The sequence below is a fragment of the Pectinophora gossypiella genome, chromosome 13 (assembly GCF_024362695.1).
Source record: "Pectinophora gossypiella chromosome 13, ilPecGoss1.1, whole genome shotgun sequence".
NCBI classification, from domain to species: domain Eukaryota; kingdom Metazoa; phylum Arthropoda; class Insecta; order Lepidoptera; family Gelechiidae; genus Pectinophora; species Pectinophora gossypiella.
The window spans coordinates 12,025,366-12,051,460 of record NC_065416.1 but is presented as its reverse complement, the minus strand read 5'-3'; the positions used below and the strand labels follow the sequence as shown (position 1 = coordinate 12,051,460).

Genomic DNA, 26,095 nt, shown 5'->3' with positions numbered 1-26,095 from the left:
TAATTCTCCACGGAGATAGGTTGTCTGCGACCTGGTGACACCCCCTGACATAAAACCTAGATCCGCGTGGGTTACACTTACCTACTTACTTCACTTACAATACACAATTCTTAATTCTTTAATACATAAAACTAAAGTATACAAATTAGATAAACGTACAAAATTGGGCCTTATTGCTAAGGTAGTATTTCTTCCAGGCAACCTTTGGCTATATATGATGTAATTAATTAAAAAAACAATAGCGGGGATATAATAGAATAGCGGGGGTGAATAATATTTCCTCAGTCGAAGTCTGCTCCTTGCTTTCCCACCTCTATAACAAAGCGTTCTACTGTCAACAATTTGGGCAATCACATAGTTACTGTATGATGACACTGCGCCGAGTTAGCGTCGCCACACTTCGATAACAAGCCCAACCAACTTGTTGCAACGTGTCTATTATCCGAACAGCTTTATTCAATTTACTTATTACTCTTAAGTAGGTATCATCTTCGTCATGTCGATGGCATATCGTTACTATTGAGACAAGCAATACTGGTGAACTAATTGATCAAAGTTTTATATACGTATATATTGACATAAGCTTATGGCGAAATTGGGGTAGTCAAAGGCAAACAACAGAAAGCTCGGTTAGACCAAAACACTGAAACTAAAACGTGTCCCTGTGTTTCTTTCTGTTTTCTTGTGTTTCTGTTTGTATATGGATAGTAGGTTATAATTTTCACTTTATTCGTTGTAGAATCTCTTGGCTCAATGTAAATAATAATTAACTGAACTCAACTGGTAAACAAAACATAAAATCCCCAAAAACAAACGAATGACACTAATAATAAATTACGTATAATCCCAGTCATAGTCAATGTCCCCGATTCCTGTAGACACATCATAATTTTATTTTAAGTTAAACCTGTCATTTTCCTATCCGCCGAAAAGGAAAGGGACGGATGATTGAACACTGTTAAGTTTAAAATCAATGAGTAAATGAATGAATAGCCCGGGTGAATGTAATATGTATCTCGCTGGTGTGACGTGTGCTGTCAAGTTAATTCTGTGGGACACAATAGTTAAACAATCATCATCATCATTGGCCACATCTTGACATATGATGATAACAGTGGCTATGTAGCTGTCACTTTTTGCTGAAGGACTTGTCAATCCAAACAAACAAACGATTTAAACAATGGGGTTTCGATTTTAAAAGGACATTCTGTCTTACGACTATGTTACGTTCGTTAGTGTAAACAAACACTATCAAGGTTACAATCAACTTGTCTCTGTGAAAGGTAGCTACGACAATTCAATAAAACACAGTGAACTAAGGTATAATCGGAAAGGAACCCTCAGGAAACGGGCATTTTTGCAAAACACAGTTCTTTTGACCAATTACTCGCGTAATTTGCCTAAGTGCATATATCACGGGGACAGAAAAATACGAAGTTCTCCATTGGCGACGAGAGGAATATTTTCATTGTTTATGTAAGCGTATTGTTAATAATATAAATGTTTTTAGATTACTTAAACATATCCTCCTAATATCCTTGAAATATTTTGATATCCTGTAAATATCCTTGTTGATCAGTTGATCAAGCGACAGAATCATTTCGTTTTGGGTTTTATACGTAATTAGAAATAAGGTACCAACTTACGTACTTGTTGTCTATATTGAATGTTGATAATACTACAAGTAATACTTGTATTTTTATAAGACCACATTTTGTACGAACATAAATTCGAATTCAAAAATATCTTTATTCAGTAGGTAACATAGTTACACTTTGAATCGTCAAATTTTACATAACGAACGTCTCATCCGCCTAAAACTACTGCAGCTTCTCACAACCTGTATAGCATATGGTCGCGATAAAACATTTATATTTCTAAATGAATCTGGAGTGGACAATTACGTAGCATTATCACCCAAACACTATGTTAGAACACCGCGTGCTTTACGAATATATTCTCAGGCTGTCAGTGACACTGTGTCCTGCTGTGTAGTATAGAAATGCAACCTTTTTGTATCCGCAAGTACCGTAGAGAAAGTTGCCCTCTTTAGAATAAATCCTTAGTTAAACTAGATACAAACAACGTCGATAGCAATCCCCACGGTCGAATAACAATAACACTGTACATTCGACACAACAATACAATGTCCAGATCCCGGCTTTCTTTACGAGGGATTGGCGTGTGCTATCAAGATTGGCTGGCAGATATCGGGTTCAATATCCAATTTAGAACAGTTCGCAGTCAGTTACATACTCCAGCACATCTTTACGACGTGTCGGGTGTACGGGCTGGTGAGTCGGCATTTTACTTTAGCTATTCTACGTCCGTGGTTGATTCTGGTTTTTACAACCTTCACAGTTGGTTCATTGCTAAAGGTATGTTGCTCGGGGTGAATTCCTGGTTAAGTTAATTTTCCTACATATTAGTCATTATGCGATGAAGTAAATAAAGTATCTAGGTGAAATGATATCTAGTCACTTTGCGATGTAGACCAACCCAATAATCATTGTGGGATATAGAATTAAAAGGGATGTTTATTTATCTTGACTACTTATTTTTTCCTTTTTACCAAAAAACAAAAGCAGCGTGGTGGAGCAAGCTCTATACCCCCTCCGGTTGATTGAGGAGAGGCATGTGCCCAGCAGTGGAACGTATATAGGCTGTTTATGTATGTAATGTTATGTTATGTTACGTACCAAAAACAAAAGCACCTTACACTCCGACCCCAATCCAATAACAGACACCCATTTTATAATAGACATCCTGTCATAGAATATAGAGCTAGGTTTACCTCCCCCCTCGAAATAGTTTAGACTTAACTCGTGTGGGGTTAGACGTCACACACACAGATGCGCGTGTACGATAATGTCAATGTGTAGTGTCTGTGTCGAGGTTGTTTGTATGAAGTGTCCGGGGTGTGGTCCTGTCCTGAAGTGTACTGAGGTTGTGATCACCTCAGTAGTTACATGTGTTATTTTTGATGTGTTACTTATACGAGTTGCGTATTACGGCTCTAAGGTACGGTACAATGACTCCGAAGATAAAGAAAGTTATGTAATGTATACTTAATATAATAATAATAATGTTTATTGAAAAGCTCAGTTACAGTTCTTGTAGAAACCCTGTCTCCCAAACTAGGCGAACCTGTATTTTAGGAGACAGTGCCTTCCCAATATATGTATATATTAACTACATTAACAGTGGTGACAATACGGTATTAAAATAAAACTATAGGTAATAAAATAAATAAAAATAGAATGATGATATAGTTGCGTCTTGTGCTATACCTACCTATGTGTCGATTACTCTCAAGCTTTCTGACGGCTATAAACCAGGAAGGCTACTCTAAATAACTGGCCTATCTCATGTCGACACCAATGGACAACGCACCGCGTGAGAACGCCGGCCCGTCCGGTTTTCTCAGCGCACAACAAGAGCAGTGATTATTGCTTGTTTGAAAATACGCGTTTGTGCAAACTTGCAAATTTGACAAACAAACCGCAAAACATGTTTACGAAACGGACGAACTGCGTGTCAGAGTTTGTCAACTGTCCAGGATAAAATTGTTTCAAACATGCGGATCGAATACGTGCTGAATGAGTTCGTGTTTTGTTTTGATGATACTGAGGTGCGGGTAATAAGTAGTAAAGTAGTAACGGTGCACACTTGATGGTAATAAACATTAATTTTTATTTGTCGTGTTTGTGTATTCCCAATTTTTTTATTTATTTGTGTTGGCATTTTCGCATCAAAATTGTATACGCTGAACGGTATGGTGTACTAAATTACAAGCTCACCGCTCAAAAATCTAGTAATTATTTTGGATAGACATTTGCGGCCAAGCTTTGGTTGATATTACCAAGGGTTTGATATTGATAATACTTTGAAATATATACATAACATAACATGCTCCATGAAAGATATAAAAAAATTAAATATATTTGAAAGATAATTAATACACGTGCCTTATATCCTAGTGTCATGGGTTCAAATGACGGCTCGGACTTTAAACCCCTATTCCTACCCCTATTATACGTTTAAATTCATGTGGTTTCCAAGATTTGTGCCCGGTTAATGGTAATAGGCTCGCCCACTATGACGTGGGCCTTAAATATGTCTGGCGAGGAGTGGATGTATATGCTATAAACCTCTAGCTACCCCTTCGGAATACAGGCGTGATGCTATATAAACAGCCTATACGTCCCACTCCTGGCCACATGCCTTCCGTCAATCAACCGGAGTTATAAATAACTTGAAGAAATTGTTCTGAATTCATTCCATAAGGTTTTCAATTGCCCGTCTTCCCGTCCGTGGTTTATGCTCCCATGGTTCAGGTGCGTAGACGCACTCTCCCATGACGCCGGTGCTTTTGGGCGGGAAAACATAGCGTATTGTGGTAATGAGGGCACTTAGTAAACATGTGACGACAAATTGTTTTTGCGGCACTGGTGGTCTGGGTTGAATATTCTGCGATTGCAATAAATCTGGATGGATGTGGCTATAAACTACAACTGTCGTTGATAGATGTCTTTTTCTTCTTCTTCTTAACGACCTCCGTGGTCCAGTGGTTGAGCGTTGGGCTCACGATCCGGAGGTTCCGGGTTCGAATCCCGGTGGGAAAATATCACAAAAAATTACTTTGTGGTCCCTAGTTTGGTTAGGACATTGCAGGCTGATCACCTGATTATGCGAAAGTAAAATGATCCGTGCTTCGGAAGGTACGTTAAGCCGTTGGTCCCGTACTACTTACTCAAGGGCCTTTGGCGGCTCAATAGTAACCCTGACACCAGGGTTGGTGAGGTTGGTACTCCACCTCACAACCCACACGATAGAAGTTGATATATGTGAAAAAAATACCTTCTTTTTAGTTTCAAATAAATGCACACGGTAATATGTTAGTGTGCACTAAATATACATCAGAACACTGAGTTCATAACTACTTGTGGAAGCCTCTTAACTGTCAAGGAAGTTTATCAAAAAATTGTATGTAATATCGTCGCTGGAAATTTCAATTGCTGTAAGGGACATTTGGCCAAAAATTTTTTATTGCATTATTCGATAGAGCTTGTTTTTCTCCATCGATTGATACATTTGAAATACCAATAGCCCTCATATTTTTTATTTTATTAACGATTGAATTTTCTGATATTTTTGAATAAAACGTCGTAAAGGACCCGAGATTTTGAAAGTATGATGTATATCACATTTTTTTTTTACTTATGTGATGTAAGGGTCTTGATTTATAAAAAAAGTTATTTAAAATATGACAATGTCCTTTACGACACTAAAGCTAACATGAAATTATAACATACAATATTGATATAGGGACGTAAGTAACTGTGGTTATTTATTTTGTCATGCATGTCTACACGTATTAACATGACGTAACTAGCAATGAGTCCGCTGTCTTAAAAATCTTGTAGTTTTATATTTACCATACAACCTAAACTGGTATACTAATTATTATTCTTTCGCGATAAGCGCTGCCGGTGGATTCGGTATCGGGGTCCTGAAGTGTTTGGTGTCGCGAGCTGATTGGCTACCTCTATGGCTAGAGTAATCGGGTCGTATGGATCGTATATTACGTCCTTCGGACGACGATACTTTTTAGTACCGTCCCTAAGCTGGATGTATTCAGAAGCCGCAACTACCAGGGGATTTGGGTGATGCGGAGCAGAATCGAAAAAACGTTTTGAAGCTAATTTGAGCCATTCGGCAATGGTTGACAGACCTAGGTCAATGTGCAGATTTTCATTTCGAAGGAACCATGGAGCTCCCGTGGCTTTCCGCATAAAACGATTTTGTATTACCTGTAGACGGTGGATTTGAGAGGGACTCGCGTGAGCAAAAACTACCGCTGTATAGGTCATGATCGGACGGATGCAAGTCGTTTAGATTTTCACCTTATTCCAAAGGGACAATTTACTTCGCTTGTTAAGAAGACAATGAAGACGGCCCATTACACACGCGTCGCGATCGCGCACACGTTTGATATGGGCCTTGAAAGTAAGACGTTTATCTAAAACTACGCCGAGATATTTGACTTGCTCCTCCCAAGGGATCGGCTTGCCAAACATCGTGATGACTTTAAGTTGACGGCGTGACCGTGGCGTGTTATAATAGCCCTTTGAAAAGTACACCGCTGCACTTTTCTCCGGGTTTACCTCGATTCTCCATTTGCGAAACGACTTGCCCAAGGCATTGGCCACGCGTTGGAGAATTCCAGTCATCATAACTCGACCACGGCACGAAGAAAAGATGGCTGTATCATCCGCAAATAAAGTTAGTTCGGTGTTAGGGGATTTGGGAATGTCACTAGTATAATCATGAAAATAGTAAAGGGGAGAGGACGGAGCCTTGTGGCCCTCCCTACCTATGGATAGCGGGTAGGTATGCACGCTCACGGGTTCGCAGCGCACGGTAATGGCTCGGCTCCTCAGTTGCGTTCACAGTGGTTGCGTTCAAGCGCCATCAGAGTACGACACGTTTTGTTTAGATTTCAAATCGAAGGGGCGATACTTTTTAAAGATGCTGAAAGCTAAAAAGAAAAATGTGTCTGTGAAGTGTGATTCTGTCAATTCCGTTGTATGTTGTTCTCAATCAACATAACCTAAGACTATAGGTAATTTACCTACATTACAACAAAACTAGATACTATAAGTTTAAAATGACACAAATATTTAATAGGTATGTGTTTTTTAATTTGCTTATTATTAAAAATCGGCAAACATATTCAAGCACATGGTGTTTAGATGTCTCAAAGTAAAATTCAGCCATAATTTCAATAAATATAAGTGATTGAACCAATTTTTGTGAATTTTTACAGACCTTTCCTTCAATATTTTACCAAAATATTAAAAAAACTGACCTTTACAACCCAAAAATTCACAAAATATTAAAAAATCTGACCTTTACAACCCAAAAATGCAAAAAAAATAATTTACCTAATGGTTGTAAGGGAAGTTTTTTAAATAACACAAGGGCGTAAGGGTTGCTAACTTTCTTATTATGCTAGTTATTAAAGTTATTCCATTTTTAAGTGGTAGACAAGAAAATTCTAAGAATTTTGGTATTTAACATCTTTCAATACGTTTAGAATTACAAAAGTTATGAGACTTTAAGTATCAGGAAATGATTTTTGTTTCTCCTGAAAACCTGTCATTTGTCCCTTACGCCAATTGAAATTTCCAGCGACGATATGTAGATTTAAAATAGAGGCCGACCGCCTTCTACCTGGTGGTCAAATATGCAGAAAGAGATTCGATTGGAAACATTGAGTACAGAGACAAGCCAGAACAGAGTTCTCTGGCGCAGACGTGTAAAGACCCTGACCCCAGCTAAACTGGGAAGAGGGGTGGACAAAAAAGAAAATGTAGATTGTAGATCCGGCTATACAGGTTGTGAGAAGCTGCAGTAGTTTTAGGCGGATGAGACGTTCGTTATGTAAAAATTGACGATTACTGAATAAAGATATTTTGAATTTGAATTGAATTTAAAATAAAGAGCAAAAAGAAAATTTTACATGTCCAAAACAATCAGATCCGGAAGTTCAATTACGATTCAAGAACGTTACAAAATGTACCCAAGTAAAGCGAAGGTACGAACGACAAAACAATAAGGGCAAAGGCACGTTAAGGTTGGCTAACACACCGAGTAACAATTTGCCCAGTATGATTAGAGAGCACGTGACATTTGTCGACCAGTGACCGCGGTCTAAATCACAGGTTGCAGGGCGCGCGCGCAACCCTCGGCATATCTCACGGCACTTCCGTCGTTTACGCTCAATGCCCAGGTTAAGTGCTACTTGGCGCGCGTTGCCATTGTTAGACGGGATCCGCGAGACATTGGTGAAAAGTGTGACTGGAATGACCGTTGAGTATGCTAAACACGTTCACTGTGTATGAACCACATATGAGGCAATAAATTTAAAACTCATGGGATATGCGTCCCATATGTGGGGCACAATTTTTCTTGCTATAGTGTGTACATAAATGTACATAAATTCCAATCTGTTTATCGAAAAATAACATTGCACGTGAGGGGTTATTGTCTAATTTTCAGTTATACAGTGAAGGTGTTTATTTGTTTATATATTTATTTATTTGAGTACAACCACATCATACATATTGAGCTTATTCTCTAACTAACGTGTTAATGAATACACGATGTAATGAACATGTTGATATTCCTACGTAAAAGAACAACAGCATGGACATACAGTAAGATTTAAAGTATCATCATATTTATTTCATACTTTCAGGCCACTTATCAACAGTTTTTAACATAAGCGCACGACTGTACTCACACGTTACATAACAGAGCAGTTCGTTTCATTATTAATTACATTAATGGTTACTTGTAATGTACTCAAAGAGATATGACGACTACGCATTAATTCGATTTCGCCTGTAAAATTGAGATGATAATAAGGAATAAATGTAATTTGAAAAATATGCAGTATTTTCTCCGTCATAAGTCTCCGTGACAATGGAAACGGACAGTGTGAGAGAAAACGGCAGCGCGACCGACGACATTACCGCTGCACTGGTTACTCTATATTATGGGTTTCCACTAAACTATCAGCTTGCAACCAGCTAGCAACCAGTCCTTAGGGAGGGTCACAAATGTAGGTGCATTATCACCAACCTTATATGCCTTTATGAGATTCTTTCCGCGAAGAAACTGTAGCAGATTTCGATTTGATCGGTTCTTAGATTCAGATTTCAACCGGTTTTGTCAATCTTCACGCTGTATTTCTATGAGGCTTTACTTACGTACATGATACTGCATATAATACGTCTCATTTGACTGACGGAACTTTCAACGTTTTGAGGGATGAAACATTTTATACATAATTTTGCTTCATTAACCAAATCTTTATGAGAAACGTCAGTATTATTGATTTCAAAAACATAAGCTTATATTGCGTCCCTCTGCTGGGCACAGTCCTTCCCTCGCTCAACAAAAGGGGGTATGGACCATACTCCACCGCGCTGCTCCCCTGTGGGTTGGTGAAGCTGTTTTGGCTAATAGTCGGGACGGGTAGCTTAATGTGCCTTCTGAAGCTCTGTTTATTGATTTCATAATCATAATTATTAAATTATTTCTTAAAATTTATATAACGTAGAATAGCTACAAATTACATTTTTCATACCTTTGTTTCCTTTTCAACGTCCTTTACAATCCTACTTACCCTAACTACCTTCGCGAGTGTTTCAGGTTTGCGCGGCCACCCGACAAACCCTGTTGCACTCACCCTGTGTACAATAAATTATTAAAATAAATAATAATATTAAATATCAATATTTTTTATTATATTTCTTAATAAGCCTTTAGAAGATACTTATCAAATATTAAAAATATACCTATAGGATACTAAAGAACTCTCAGTGTCATATCACCGATTCTTCATCGGCGCATGACCAAGAGCAATCTAAAAGAAATCATTTAGCGCTAAGCGGATATGCCCATCACCCGAGTCTAAGCTAGAAGATAGCAATTATACAGGCCGGATACACGACAAAAACTGGATCGACCTAACTGGACTGTATGTTCTACGGAAAGTACGACTTCCGAACGTAGACGGGTAATCAGTGGCACGAGCCACGATCCAACCATAGAGACGGGCGTGTTCCTCGTTTCGAATGAATTATTTATCGATTAAAGGAATAATGGCCGCTTGTAGGATGTTAATTGAATTAATACATTAAAATGCTCTTCGATTTACCGGCTGTATTAGAGAGTGGCGAGGTTATTAAAGTGAACGTTCTTAATTGGACTATCTTTATGATTCGAGACATGACCCAAAAGGTGATGTACGATAACCTGCAAAAGTCCAATCAGTTTCTTGCAAAGTAACAAATTAACTGGTTGCACTTAAGACCTCCTGGTTACATGTCGTTTCTGTAATGGACCAAAAACACATACAAAAACATATATTTTATAATTATGACAACTAATGGTTCATAATTTCACCACTATTTACAAATAATTCGCTGGGCTCAGTGACTGAACTTTTGCTCTTTGATTGTACACGATTTGATTATATAATATATACAGGTTGTTAGTGACAACGTAACGAAAACATTGAGGGATGATTTAGACCATGATTCTGGGTTGATATCAAGTGGAATTTTCCGTCGTAAAAGTATGGAACTGTAAATAATTTTAAAAAACACTTAATTTTTATGTGTTTTCCGTTTTCGGTTTTTTAAGTTTTCTTTTTTTTTATCATCCCCAATGTCACTAGCATCCTGTATTCGTAATTTGTATATATTTTTCATGTAACCCCTAGTTAATTATGATAGTTGTAGGGAGAAGTTATTATAATAATATACACCTCTGCCACTGAAACCTTCTTCTTCTTCAGGTACCTCTCCAACTAGTGGAAGTTGGCCATCAGCTCCGAAAATTTATCTTTATCTCCCGCGAGGCGGAACAGTCGATCGCACTCGTACCTCACACTGAAACCTTCTAAGATTTATTTTCTTTCGTGACATTTAAAACAAGAGAATAACATTTATTATCCAATTGCCTCCCCTCTAGTAACAAACAGTTGAGTAATGTATATATAGTACGTGCGCAGTGCAGTGTTTTATCTTCAGGTGGTGCCTCGGCGGGAAATGCAGTTTCTTTTTTATTTTTTAGATATTGTTAAAGTTCAGGGACATAATAATGTTAGGTAGTTGATACTACTAGCAAGCTGTACAAAGTAATATTACACACTTTCTGTGCTTAACTTTGTGGTCCAGTTGTTGAGCGTTGGGCCTAAAATCCCGAGGTGCCGAGTTCGAATCCCTGTGGAGGCATATCACAAAAATCACCTTGTGATCCCTGGTTTGGTTAGGACATTACAGGCTGATCACCCGATTGTCCTAATGTAAGATGGTTTCGTTCTTCAAAAGGCGCGTTAAGCCGTTTTACCTAGTATACCTATGTACAATTCTTCAATAGCCAGGTGTTCAATGATTGTCTATGATTTATAGACTGAGAAAATTAATGGCTCCTACGGGTGGCCTGCAATTAAAACGAGTATTCAATTGATAAACCACTAATTATTATTGCTATTGAAACTTTGATTCCAACTTTATATAATTCATGTTGGCAGACGATACGAATTGGCTTACTCACTATCGTTTCGTACGACGTAATTGAGTCGTACTAGGTTCAAGATAAATTACAAAATTCTGATTACTAAATCTATTTAACTTATTTATGCATTTTAATCAAGAAAAGCTGCATAGTAAGTAATAAGTTCGATATTTTATCACGTCTTACCATGACGTCACCATGTGCTTTTCATACAAATTCCATAGTAATTTCGTGTTTTGACGTTTAGTAAAAGTAACTGATTTGATTAGTTGAAAACTAGCCTATTCTATGAAGAATTCTTCTTCTTTTTCTTTCGTGTGGGTTGCAAGGTTGATGAATAACCTCACCAACCGTGGTGTTAGGTTTATTATTGAGCCGCCATATGCCCATGGCTCATGCAACGACTACGTACTTTCTCTCTCTCTCTCTCTATTTAAGAGCTGCGCTCTTGTCGGTGGAGTAATCGCCATTCCTCTCTTCTTCCCGCCAAAACCTTCACTTCCCGATACGACACGACCTGCACCTTCTCTTTTATTTGTTTCATAAATGTTCTCCTAGGTCTGGGTAGACCCACTTCCTCTCTTCCCCTCAATTTTTCCTTCTATAATGTTTACTCAGTAACCTTCCAATAATAAAATAGTACTAAGTATTGTAGAATTCTATGCTCGCTTTTACCGGGTAAGAGCCCTCGACGCTCCCCATTTATTCGGCCAAGTAGTTAACATAACGCCATCTGCGGAAAATCAACAAAAAGTTACGTCAAAAAATATATACTTGCGGGGGTATACTATAGACCTATGCCTATCCCTTGGAGCAAACGGGCGTGATGCTGTCTTAATGAGCGCATTTAGAAGTTTATTAGATCTCTTGTTTTACGAATATATCCAGGCTTTTTGAGTTAAAAATATTTAAGAAACCTACTAGGAAACCGGAATCGCGGGTAAAAACTTTAACTACCCCCAAGCGTTGAATACAAAAAGATTGGTTCAGTCGACTCACAGCCGTCGCGCGCGTATCTTTGCAAATTGTTTAAAAACGTGATAAAACTCTGTAAATATCCTTTAAAATATATTAAAAAGTGTACAACAGCGTCCAGCTCCCCGGGGGCAAAGATAACAGGTGCAGATAAACATCCTGTAAGTACCTTTATCTTACCTTTGCATTTTAAAATTCCAATAAATCTTTGTTAATCCAAAAATTTTATAATAAATAATTTAATTTAATTTAAAAATATATAATAACTTAATAAGATTTATTTAAATAGTAATTTTACATGATTTTGTGGTCCAAATATGTACCTCTCTGTGCCGTTATGTTTCTGTCTGTAAAATGAGTGTGATTCAATTAATTTCACCACTCGTAGACTGTAGAAAAAAGGCTGATTGTTTTGCCACTTCGCATATAACATAACATAACATAACATAAACAGCCTATACCTAGCCTACTTACTGATGTAAGTGAGTAGTCGTTACACGAGCCATGTCAGGAGCCTTTGGCGGCTCAATAATAACCCTGACACCAGGGTTGATGAGGTTGGTATTCCGCCTCACAACCCACACGATAAGAAGAAGAAGAACAGCCTATATACGTCCCACTGCTGGGCACAGGCCCACTTCGCACATAATTCACTTTAAGAAATTACAAAAGGTGACAAACAAGCCCGACAATAAGAGATAGACCGATGAATATAATATGATGAATTAAAAAGTAAAGAATTTTTTAAAAGGTATTTTTATGTTGCAATTGACAAAACTGTCATACATATTGGACCCCTGTTAACCTTTGTCGAGTGATTCTAATACGAACAGATACTAATAGCTACCTATATCAATTTGTCCATCTGTCCATAAATTTTGTGCGGTACATTTAAAAAGATCCGATCCAATGCGGGCGTAGTACTAACGTATGAGAAATCGCTTTAATGAATAGCAAGTGGCATCAGTTTAATGCAAATGTAATGGTTGCAAAAGGTGTGTTAACGTTTATAGCAGTGTGTCTGCAGTCTAGTTTACATAGACATAAATACCTATATCTAAAAGAACTCACGTCCATAAGCAGAAGACTAGTTAGAAGATAGATCTAGCTTACATTTTCTTTATTTGTAACAAAATTGTATTCTAAATTACATACATACATACATAAACTCACGCCCGTAATCCCAAATGGGGTGGGCAGAGCCACAAGTAATCAAAGACAACTTGCAGCCACTGTTGATACGAAGTCCTAAGATGGATATGATGAACCTTATGGTGATAAGGGATCAGCCTATCGCCCATAACATTAGTCCATCATGTTAGAGGACGCAATCCCTCTGTCGGATTGTTTATTCTTAATTAGTATGTATGTATTTGTGTTGATGGCCAAGGGATGGTATACGATATCGAGGCAAACCACCAGCCCGAAGGTCGGATGACATTGTGAGGTATACCGGAAAGCAATGGATGAAACTTGCTCAGAATCGGAAAGGATGGCGTGAAAGAGAGGAGGACTATATAATACGCAGCAGTGGGTGGATACAGGCTAAGATAGGTAGATGTACGTTGAATCAGAATCATTTATTCAACGTAATTATCACGGATAAACTTGTTAAAGGTCAATGTAACATTTTTGAATTTACGTCATTTCGCAAGGTGTTATGGCTGAGGAGAAGAAATGACAAGAAACTGCAACAGCAACACATCTTTTAAATCAATGAGGGTACATTACAAGTTATTTAATAACTAGAGGAAGACATTCAATACCAGACATTTTTATCATTTAGGTAATCATTAATCTTATAATAAGCTTTTTTACATAAAGTAAGCTTCACGTGAGCTTTAAATTTATTCTCTGACAAATTTAAAATATTATCTGGTATTTTATTGTAAAAACGTATACATAACCCCAAAAAAGATGAATTTAATTTACTTAATCTAGAATTTTGAACAACAATTTTATTTTTATTCCTTGTATTGTAAGTATGCCTTTCACAGTTTCTCGGAAGGAGAGATACATTTTTACGCACATACATAATTTGTACTATTTTCTACATCGTGAGCTTTACCTAAAGTTTTGGTTGTTACACATCATTTAAAGTGCGTGTGTGTGTATTGTATAGGTACGCTACTTGACAACCTAGTCAAATGAGATACATTTTACGCAACGTCCAAACGAAAGTTTCCTTTGGAGTTTGTATGGAAATACTGTCCGGTGACGTCATCAATAAAAGCGGTCAAACGTCGTACTCATTGTTATGGAATTCATAAATAAAATTCGAAAATAAGTGGAATAGTACAATGAGATTGATTTTTGATCATCTTAAAGTGGCTTCTGTTTCTAGGTTAGCGTATAATAATTTATCTTTGACCCAGTTAAATGCCCTATTGTAAAGTGTAGTATTGACATCCTTAATCCACATTTTTTCGGTGAGGCGTAAATACTTAATTCATCATGCGATGAATATACCTCTGACTACCCCAATCGGTAATATAGTCGTGATAATTCATTCAAGAATAGTTCACAAGTGTTGACACACTCAGATTATAAATTAAGTACTTAAAAAATAAAAACAGATTGATTCGCAAATGTTTTTATTTCCTCTTCTCATAAACTATTAAACTTCACGGATAAAGAGTTGAAGTGTAAAAAGACGTAGAAAAAAACGTGCATACACGCACCGCGAGTGCGTAATGACCTGCATTCTAATTTCGAATTCAAATAAGCAAACTACCGCGCACTGAGATAATTTATGAAGCATGTGTTTATTAATGTGTTAGGTACCTTTATAAAATACGCACACACTTATTTAGTAGGTACTAAAGTTGTTTATTAGCTCTTTGCATTTTTGTCCCGATGTTAGAAGAAATGTTAATCAGAAAAATGAGTATTAAATTATGTTCTGATGAAGATTTTTGTCATGGAGTATTAAGATTTTGTGAATAACATAAAAATATCAAGGAAATACGTTTTTTTACGCGTTTTTAAATTACGAAGGTACTGAAATCTGTAGTCTACATTCGAATCAGTCGCTATGCTCGTGATTCAGTTCTAGACTAATTCTTTATTTAAACTGGACACTCGTACATCGTGGTCTGTTGCTGATAATAGTTTAAATTTTTTGTATTATTTTTAAGAGTCTGGCTGAAAATCGGCGTCGTATTGCCCCCATGTGGGTCGATACGACATCAGCCGAGCTAGCACCCTTTTTAGTTTTAAGTCTAACATTTCAAATATTTTCAAATTTGAATATTAAGAAGTTAATATAGCGTCTTAAACCTAAATACAGATTTTATCTTTCCTTTTAACTTTTCTCTCTTCCAGAACAAATTACTATTTACCTGGTCTATTTATTGTCTAATAGCTTACCAGAACAACCACAACCACAGTAGCACTGTAATATTTTCCTACTGCTCAAAGAAAACTCTTACACATCATTTGCATATAATTATTTGAGATCATATTATACACTGTTATAGTAACCTCTGCAGATAGATATTACCTTTTTTCCGTATAATTAATAGTGCAGTGGAAGTGCGGGCAGCCGGCGGCGACGTTAATGGTCAGTCGCGATAAATATTCATCGCGGCAAAAACAGCGCACGCGCCGCCGACAGCGCGCTTTCTTCTTGCGCGAACACTGGAGGAGTGGATGTGGCTGTTTTATACGGAAATACAGTACAATAAAAAACACGATATTGCCCTTAAACATAATAAAAAGTGCAATTACATATTTACAGCAGAAGTACGTACGCATGTACGTACTTCACGACTATAGTCCGAGGTACATCCATCGTAGATGAACTAAGTACCCACACGTCCGAGTTTTCGAGCAGCGGTACAATCAGCGGCATTATTACTAAACAGCAAATATAAGTAAAAATATTTTTTAAAACGGTTAATTGAATGGTCATTTGGAGTTACAGACCAAACCTTTTACCTTTTACGGAAATGGTAAACTCAGCTAGTGGAAATACTCCGCTGAAGGTGTTGAGCTCTAGCTAGGAAATGTAAAATAGAATGAGATTAGGAATGATGGCATTCGTCAAACGCCTCCGTCTTAGCTATTACTAATACTGCAACTTTGAAGCTCAGAAGACCTATCAAATGGCTCACCACACCTGACATTAGTGGCAATTGACAAAAAAACTAGGCTATGTAACTTTTTTTAAATAAGGCATTGTTTATAATAAATATTTCAATCTAGCCTACACGCTAATAAGCAATTTATCTTTAACCTAAACCATAATAAAATACCTAGCTATATAATACATATAGTGGTAGATGATTTATAGTGGTTCGCCTCGGGTTCGTTAACAAAATAAACTACTTAATATGTGAGACTTTGAAACATTTCAAAATAATAATACTAATATTTATGCCGCATCTACAGTTTCGTTAATTCCCGTCAGATCTGCAGCGCGGAATGCTCTCGATCGCCGCAGGTCAGCTGGAGGAAAAACTTACTGTCGACACGCTCAACTAGACCAACTAACGCGGAATTTACCTACCTTTATACTTGCTAGACTCCATTCAACCAATGCATGCCCTTAGATTCCGTGAAGTGATGGATGAAGTCGGGATATATGTGGTCTATTAGTAAGCATAACATAAATAGCATAAATATCCTTGGGGAGGCCTATGCCCAGCAGTGGGCGTCGTACTGCTGATGATGATGAAATAGCCTATATACGTCCTGGGCACAGGCCTCCCCTCAATCAACCGAAGAGGGTATGAAGCATACTCCACCACGCTGCTCCAATGCGGATAGGTGGAAACATTTGAGCTAGTAACCCGGGACCAACGGTTTAACGTGCCTTCCGAAGCACGGATCATCTTACTTTTTTATTTATTTATTATTATTTTATTTATTGTTGAAAACATTTTACATAATGATACAATTGAATCGCATTGCTAAACCTTGCAGGTTTGTCTCAATGCAATATTCCGCTATTATTACAGTTTGTACTTCAGAAGTATACTACTAATTAATTACACTATTCAACAAATAAAGTATACATGTCAAAATTATGACCTTATGTTATGTTTTTAGGCGTCTCATACAACGCTATAACATAAAGTCAAAGGGTTCAACGACACCTCCGACATAAACAATGAGATGCTTATTCTGAGTTTTTCTTTTCATCATTTCAAACATGAAACGAATTAGCAATATACAGACAAAATGTAATTGTAAGTTGGTACCTGTTAAGGAACCTTTTCCCTTGGGCTAACCTAGACTATTGATCACAAGATATACAGTTAACTATAGGAACAGTTACAATATTACGGGTCGGGGACGAATCTCGGAGCACCATTAACTTCAATGGCTGTGGAGACATGGGCCTAGTTACCCTGTACCATTGCACCGGACTTTTGCTTAGAAATAGAACAGCTACGGAATCAGAGCCTGCGGATGTTTGTCCCATGAGGGACTCTTCAGGCTATGTTCCCCGAAAACTATATAGATGGCGTTGTACAGATTTAACGTGCCTGGTTTAGCGATGCTATGCGTCAAAACTGTATACTCAAAGTTTATCAAAGAAATAAATTAAAAAAAAACAAAAAAAAAATTTAAAAAAGAACGTGATAATTACCTATTTTCTCATTGCTAGAGTACATCATCATCATCAATTTAAGAGCCACGCTCTTGTCGGTGTAGCATTTTCCATTCCAGTCTATCAAAGGCCAATTCCTTGACTTCCCTATAAGACACGACTAATTTATTAAAAACATCATAGAGGGAAAGCTAGAAGGAAAGAGAGGAAGGGGAAGACCAAGAAGAGCTTACATGGAACAGATTAAAGAGTACATATTTATTCAAAAATATAATATAAGCTTTAAGCGATAAGGCCACCCTTTGCCATGTACTTAGTTAAGATACTTTTTGTAATTATTTCTTTTTATTTTGGTGCAATAAAGTGTATTTGTATTGTATTGTATTGTATATAATGGCAGAAGCATAATATATAAAAAAAATTGTAGCTTGATAGAATTATATTGCTACCTACTATAATATAATGGTTCACTTTATTTTGATCAGCATAATAATGGGTGGAAGATGTAATTGTGCCTGGGTGTAATAAAAAGGGTCATCATTTATATCCAAAAGATAAAAGATGCATATGTTTGTTATCCATGAAATTAGAAAGTTAAAGGAAGGAAATATTTACACCGCCATCTATATTGTTTTTATTTATTTATTTTATTTATTTATTTTGATATATGTTTTGAGGAACGTAGCGTAGAAAGGCCCTCATTAAAACCAGAGTTGTCGAGTTGATTAAATGCCAAATGCACAGCCATTTCTAATCATTATTTTATCAATATGTTATGGCCAATGATGTTGATGATGTTGATCCCGTGTGGGTGTAGGTAAGAATCATGATTGACTTCTTCTGTCGTGTAGGTTGTGAGGTGGAATACCAACCCCATCAACCCTGGTGTCAGGGTTACTATTGAGCCGCCAAAGGTCCCTGACAGGACTCATGTAACGACTACTAACTTACGTAAGTAGTAACCGGGGCCAATGGCTTAACGTAGATTCCGAGGCAGGGATCATCTTAATTTCGGACAATCAGGTGATCAGCCTGTAATATCCTAACCAAACTCATCATCATCAATTTAAGAGCCACGCTCTTGTCGGCCACCAAACCAAACCAAACTAGGGATCACAAAATTATTTTTGTGATACGTCCCCACCGGCATTTGAACCCGGGACCTCTGGATCGTGAGCTTAACGCTCAATCCACTGGACCACGGAGGTTGTTATGATTGATATCGCCAACCCTGGTGTCAGGCTTACTATTGAGTTGCTGCTCATTATAATACATATGTTGTATGTATGTAACATTGTTAAAAATAAAAAGGTCGATGGCTAATCAATGCAATGCTTGAAGAAAAACAATAATCTTGCATTTAAAATGCCAACGAACCGCCCATATCAATGAATATTGAACCTCGTACGAAAACACCTAATCTATTCAACTGGCTAGCCGAGGGTCGCGACACGCCTGACAAGGACACCACGTCGTTAACGAGCTGTGATAAAAGAAGACAGAGCGATTGTCGACGATGGGGTCATAAGGCGACCGATATGTCATAACCTGTTCGAATGAAACAGAAGTATAGTGGGTTTTATTGTATAGAGAAGGAACGCGTCGACAGTGACGTCAAGGGTTAAAAGTCAAGCAAAGTGTCGTGGCCTGTGCGAGCGGGATGGAGTTAGGAATTTAGTATGTATAAGTGAAGGAGCGAATAATGGGGGTCAAAAGACGAGCGGCGGCAACCCTGACCGGGCGAGACACAGTGCGGGCCGGACTTGGTAAAAAGAAAATTAAAAAATATAATGTACAGTCAAAAAAAACGCAACAACGCATGCATGTTTTTTTTGTGTGTTGTGCAAATCAAGGGGAGGCCTTTGCCCAGCAGTGGGATCGAATAGGCTAAATAAGATAAGATGTACAGTCACACAAAAGGGCGTGTTACTTTTCTTGTAATTGATACAGGAATAAAAAAAACCTTTAAGAACATTTGAAGTCAAATAATTTCATTCCAACATTGTGTATTAGACAGTCACTAATAACTTAACCGGGCTCATCTTGAGAAGTAATGAAACCAATGAAATCTAAATTTCTACTTAGAGTAAAAATTATACTCAGGCTTAGTCGGGTCGAATATAAGTAGTAAGTAGGTAAATTGGGTCGTGTACTAGGTTCGACATAAATTATGAAATTCTGATTACTAAATAAAGACAGATCTAAAACTAATGAAAAACATTTTCTTTTTTCTATTTAACTTATGAATTTTAATCAATAAAAACGTAATACTAAGTCCGATATTAAAATTTTATCACGTTTTTCTATGACGTCACAGTGTACTTTTCATAGAAATTCCATAGTAATTTCGTGTTTTGACGTTTAGTCACCGGGTGAGAGGCTTCAGCGTTCCCCATTCGTCCGGCCAAGTAGTTAATGCCATCTGCGACAAATCTATAATAAGTCACGTCAAAAAAAAGACGTTTAGTAAAAAGTAACTTATTTGACTAGTTGGAAACTAGCCTACCTCTATGAAAATGTAACGTACTTATTTCTCTCTCTCTCTATTTAAGAGCTGCGCTCTTGTCGGTGGAGTAACCGCCATTCCTCTCTTCTTCCCGCCAAAACCTTCACCTCCCGATACGACACGACCTGCACCTTCTCTTTTATTTGTTTCATAAATGTTATCCTAGGTCTACCCCTTCCTCTCTTCCCTTCAATTTTACTTATTTACTATAAATAAAATATTTTGAATATGGAATAAGAAACCGCGGTTTGCCAAGTTTTCAATGGTTACTTTATTCACACTTTACTATAGTATAGCCTACTTGAGTCGTTAAAATCGTTGTTGGTGTAGCATTGTTTCAAGAGTAGCAACAGTTTATTCAGTTTTAGACCTTTTTGCTCTTCTAGTAAGTTAGCCTTTTAATCAAATATGAAAATAATAGCACGTCTTTAATATATTACAAGTCTGAAAATGAAACTATGAATTTAAAATGAACTTATAATTTAACAGCGAAAACCAACAAATATAAACAGAAGGCGTAATAATGGTTTTGTGTAACACCTAGTTAAAGATGTGTTTTAGTCTGTCAAATAGATTTTCTATTTTATTGGGCATTTCTCTTGAAACCCAGTCAGTCTGAAACCATTGAGTAAATGAACCTTTTTTATAATATATTGGGTTGGGTATTCCTCTACCAACCTAAAGCGTGTACTGAAATTTTGGGATATAGATGTAGCGATATTTATTTATCTTGACTCCTTTTACTTAAAAAATGGACCTTTCATTTCGGCCCCAATCTAATAGAAGACCACCGTATTAGTATGCGTCATACATACAAGTTTGCTAACCATTGCCCAATGGCTCAAATTAGATTAATAAAGTTTTTTTCGGTTCTGATCCGCACCACCCAAATCCCCTGGTAGTTGCGGCTTCCGAATACTTCCCGCTTAGGGACGGTACTGAAAAGTATCGGCGCCCGAAGGACGTAATATACGATCCTGACGACCCGACTACTCTAGCAATAGAAGCGGCTAATCAGCTCGTGACAACAAACACTTCAGAACCCCGATACCGATCCCGCCGGCGTGGTCGACGATTTCTCTCATTCAGCGCTTATCGCTATCGACCCACTAGAGTCGATTAATTCTTTTAAATATTTTTCTCTCAGACGACGCCCTGAGGCGAGGTTCGCGCCCAACTAGGCACCATCAGGCCTGTTGTCTTAAATTTTGTACCGGGTGAGAACCATCAGCGATCCTTATTTGTCCGGTCAAGTAGATAATGTCATTTGCGGCAAATTTAGAATAAGTCGCGTCAAAAAAAAAAACGCCCGCAGTCCTATTGCGACGGAAAGAACCAGAAGTCATTAATAAAATAACGTGCAGACTGCAATTATAATCAAAGGCCGAAGCAAATCCGTTATAGATAGATAAACATCGTACAGCTATTGGTCAGAACCCTTAATATACCTACCTAATTAGCGCGCTCCGAGATGGATATTATTATCGACGAATGGTGATAGGATAATTTATAGATATAGGATAGGTCCATAACCCAAACAGATAGTTCGTCATTTTTGAAAGAACATAAAGCGTTACGAGGCGGCTCTTTATTCTGACGAATATGCGTGACGTAAGTACGTCATATCTGCGAAACAACATTGTAAAATTGTATATTATTTTTTCACGCCCAATTCGTCCCTGACCGTTCAGTGCACTAATGAATCGGGACAAGCGGCATAATTAAACAGTTCGCGACAACCGGCCCTGTCCGATGTTACTGAAAGTTTTATTTGTCACGTAACAGCGTCACATGTTCAGGCACATTTGGGTATACGTTACACAATATAGGAATAATTTGTTACAGTCTGTTTTTATATTTTATTATCTGTAATAATTAAAAAAAAAACATTGAAGTGTTCTGGAAAACGTGCTCTTGTTGTGTTGTCATAAAAAGTGAAAAAATAAAAGTCAGTGTTTCGAATTTTGACAGCGGTTTGGCGCGTAATTATGTCAAAGTGTTAGTGGCCAGTTTTTACGAAAGTTTTAAAAATATTTTAAATTCAGAAAGTAGTTTAAGTGTTTGTGAAGTAAAAATTGTTTTATTTTCATTTGTCTTTTGAAACAAGTTAAGGAGGGAAAAAGGATAATAAATAGCGTAGCTAAGTGTTTTATCATTTTGAATAGTTTAATATATGTGTACGGTGATGTTTCATTCGGAGTTTCATTTTTCAAGCAAGCTCTTGGAATTACTGACAAGAGGTACGTACTTAAGTACTAAGATTTCAACAAAAAAAAAATAGGTACAATTATAGGTAATTATAGGTTTTGGGTGGCCAATTATCGGTCAGCGTAAATTTAGTATCGATCGCCATCGACTCGCAAAGAAGAAGATAGGTATACCTGCATTTAAAAACGCAAGTCGAGTGGATTGTATGGAGAGTCAGATTTATTATTATGAAATTTCAGCATTACGCTAGTGGTTAATAAAAATAAAAGTTTAAAAACGAAAACTCGACTACGGAAAAATCAGCACCACGGCTATCTTCTAAACATCGGAGAATTTCAGAGAAATGTACCTATTTTCTTGGTTCATAAAGTATGAAATAGCGTGATTTTCCGTAGTCGGGTTTTAGGTTATAAACTTATATTTTTATTTATATTATTTTGGGATTTCATTTATTAACATAACGTGCTTTCCGGAACATGTCTGAGCAGTCATGTTATCAATTCAATGTAATTATCGGATAAATACAAGGCAACCCGCAAATAAAAGCTAGTAACATGTACGTATGTGAATTAAACCCTTTCATTTGATACCCACTTCCATACGAAAAAAAATGTTTTTTCGTCCTCAGTCTATGTCCTCTAGAGGGCGCCACATTGAACTTATCGTGACGTCACATAACCTATAACCACCAGACAATCAAGACGCTTCTAGTGACACCTTATTTATTAAATTCTGACAGGTGGTTTAGAAGTTAGGTTTGGAATAAACGTGCATATATACATAAATACATAGCGGTAAAATACATAACCCTCCTTTTTGCTTCGCCGATGTCGGGTAAATAGAAATGACGCGTATGAAACATCACATTCATAGTCAACCCCACAGGTCAATTAGAGCCAGCTTTGACTATACGATATCGGAACTTACGTCATTCTAATTATAGTTCACTTTCGATTGTACTAGAACAGTTTGTCTGTTAGTTGCGTACATTATGCAATAGAATTTCGATCATAAGATAAAGCAATAAATCGTATTGTCGATTGATGTTACATTTATATAGAGCACTCTTAGTGACATAATCCGTTGTCGGGAAAATTGAGATGACAAATTAATGTTTTTGACGTGACTTAACTATAGATTTACCGCAAATGTATACCAATATTTTATGTTTTATGTTTATTTTTATTTTTTTAAAGAACGTCTAGGGCCCTGTGCCGAGGTTTTTCTTGCAGCTTCTTTTCCCCGGCTATACAGGTTGTGAGAAGCTGCAGTAGTTTTAGGCGGATGAGACGTTCGTTATGTAAAATTGACGATTCAAAGTGTAACTATGTTACCTACTGAATAAAGATATTTTTGAATGGCATTAACTACTTGGCCGGACAAATAGGGAGCACTGAGGGCTCTCACCCTGAGTTGGGCTGAGTTGGGCGCGAACCTCGGCTCAGGGCGTCGTCTGAGTGGAATATAGAGACGATCATAGAGTAAAACACGTATACTTAATACTCGTAGGAAAACCTAGGCAAAGCCGATTACATGCTATGTTCCTGCATAAGGATAGTTCGGAATCTCAAAGGACATTATGGTATGAAGTTATCAATTTGAAGAAAAAATACTAACGTAAATAATAATTACGATAAGCTGATGGCTCCATACCACCTCCGGTTGATTGAGGGGAGGCCTGTGCCCAGCAGTGGGACGTATATAGGCTGTTGATGATGATGATGATGATGATGACTATATCCCAATTGAGGCAGACATACGTACATCCATCGCAAGATGAGCTATGTACCCACACGTCACCGAGTCTTCTGTTAGACCAACGTGATAGGTAGTGAGCCGTACGTATCGCTGTCTATAATGATCGAACCAACTGTATTAGTGAAAACTTTAAAGCATGTTAAAAAATATAGCGTAGCCTTTACTGTATTATTTACGCTAGGTTTTTGTTACCACACTTTAATATCTGGCCGTCATAGACCTGAATAAGAAGCGGGAAATGATAAGCGATAATTATTGTAGACACAAAATAAAAATAAATAAGTAATTATTAAGTAGGTGATGCACAGATGGTCCCGGCCAAGTAGATAATGCCATATCAGGCAACATACATACATAAACTCACGCCTATTTCCCACCAAGGTAAACAGAGAATATAGAATTCCATTTGCTTCGATCCTGACGCACTTCTTTTGCTTGCAAATATACATTAAATCACGTAAAAAATGCGTAGGTGGTTCGAGCATGTAGACGAAAGAGAAAAAGTTTTACATTGCGGGGGTAAGTGGTAGAGTTAGGAGAGGAAGGCCTAGGCGTACATACCGGGATCAAATCCAGGATGTTTGAAAGAAAAGCCAGATCAAGAGTACTTTAAACCAGCGAGCATGCTTGAAAAGTTTCATGAGAGTGGATGAAGCAAAGGTGGTGTCCTAGAATCGTAGTAAATGGAAATCCGTGATTTCTGCCTACCCCAACGGGATTTAGGCGGGATGTTTGTATTTATGGAAAAATAGTAAAAATCTTACAAAAGTGCAAACTAAAGCCGATAAAGATTAAAATGCGAGTACTGTCATTGGTCAAAAGTTCAAAACAAACAATAATGGATACTCGTAACGTGGGTTAAGATAAATTTTGATAAGGCGTTAAACTGTGCTTGTGTACGAGTGTTTAACCGTGCGTAAGAATGTTCAAACGTTGTTAAGTTTTAAAATGGGATTATACATATAATTTTGCAAACAAAATAACATAAACAAACATAAGTCACGCCCGTAATTCCTATAATTACAAGTAGGTAGTAATTAGAAGTATAAGTTGAAGCCGTGCCTTATATTCAATAAATTATTTATGATTTTTCTGTTTAAATTTTATTTATTATATAAATTATTTATTACTTTAAACTATTTATTAGCTTTCCGCTCGCGACGCGACTATGTTTATCCCCTTCATGCGTGAGATGATTTTAATTAATGTAAATTTTGGAGCCGTGGTGGTAGCCTAGTTGGTAGAACGCTTTACTCTCAATTTGAGGTCGCAGGTTCATATCCAGCGTACGCCTAAACCAATGATTTTCAAATTTGTTTTCGAATTCATGTTTGGATCATAAATGATAATCACGTGGGCAGCGGTGAAGGAAAACATCGTAAGGAAATCCACATTCCCGGGACATGCATTTTGGAGGTATGTGACCTAATCTATATTAGGCTGGTTTTCCTATTGCGGGTTGGAAGGTCAGACAGGCAGTTGCTTTTGTAAAAAACCGGACCTGTCAAATCTTCAGGTTAGGTAAGCGGACCCCGTGAAAAACGGGATGACGCTCGGAATATAATGAATTATAATGTAAAATTTCTTTTGTTTCAGGGAGCCAACGAGACGGTTTCGGCTTTTCTGCTAATAACGGTCAGATTTCAAACTACTTACTATGTACTATAAGCTGGAGTCCAGTCAGTTGTTTGCAAAGTAATAGATTAACAGACAAGTTGCACTTAATATCTTATGATTTCGTGTCGTTTCATACACCACAAACACCATTAAAACACATAATAACAGTCTCGTATCCCTGATTTAAACGCCGTAAGAACCTGTTATTATGTGTTTTAATTCAGACCAAGTATAATGAATGCTTTAAAATTAAATGTTTAAATTTAATTTTAAAACCATAATTAAACATCTTAGTCACTTACTAAAACCACAGGAAGAATCGCCGTTGTACCTACTATTCAATTCCGCCAAACCGCAGCACACAGCGTCGCTCTATTTAC

General features: G+C 37.3%; 1 protein-coding gene across 3 annotated transcripts in view; it reads left to right on the top strand.

Moving 5' to 3' along the window:
* LOC126372159 (polyhomeotic-like protein 3) overlaps positions 1-26,095 on the top strand; it is a 476,807-nt gene that overhangs the window by 177,246 nt on the left and 273,466 nt on the right. For 2 of the 3 annotated variants that reach the window (XM_050017795.1, XM_050017794.1), the window contains one exon: positions 25,695-25,733. In XM_050017795.1, the coding sequence (XP_049873752.1) occupies positions 25,695-25,733 (39 nt within the window). Of the gene's footprint in view, positions 1-21,924; positions 22,373-25,694; positions 25,734-26,095 lie in introns of those variants that run through there. The other variant, XM_050017796.1, reaches the window with a different exon arrangement.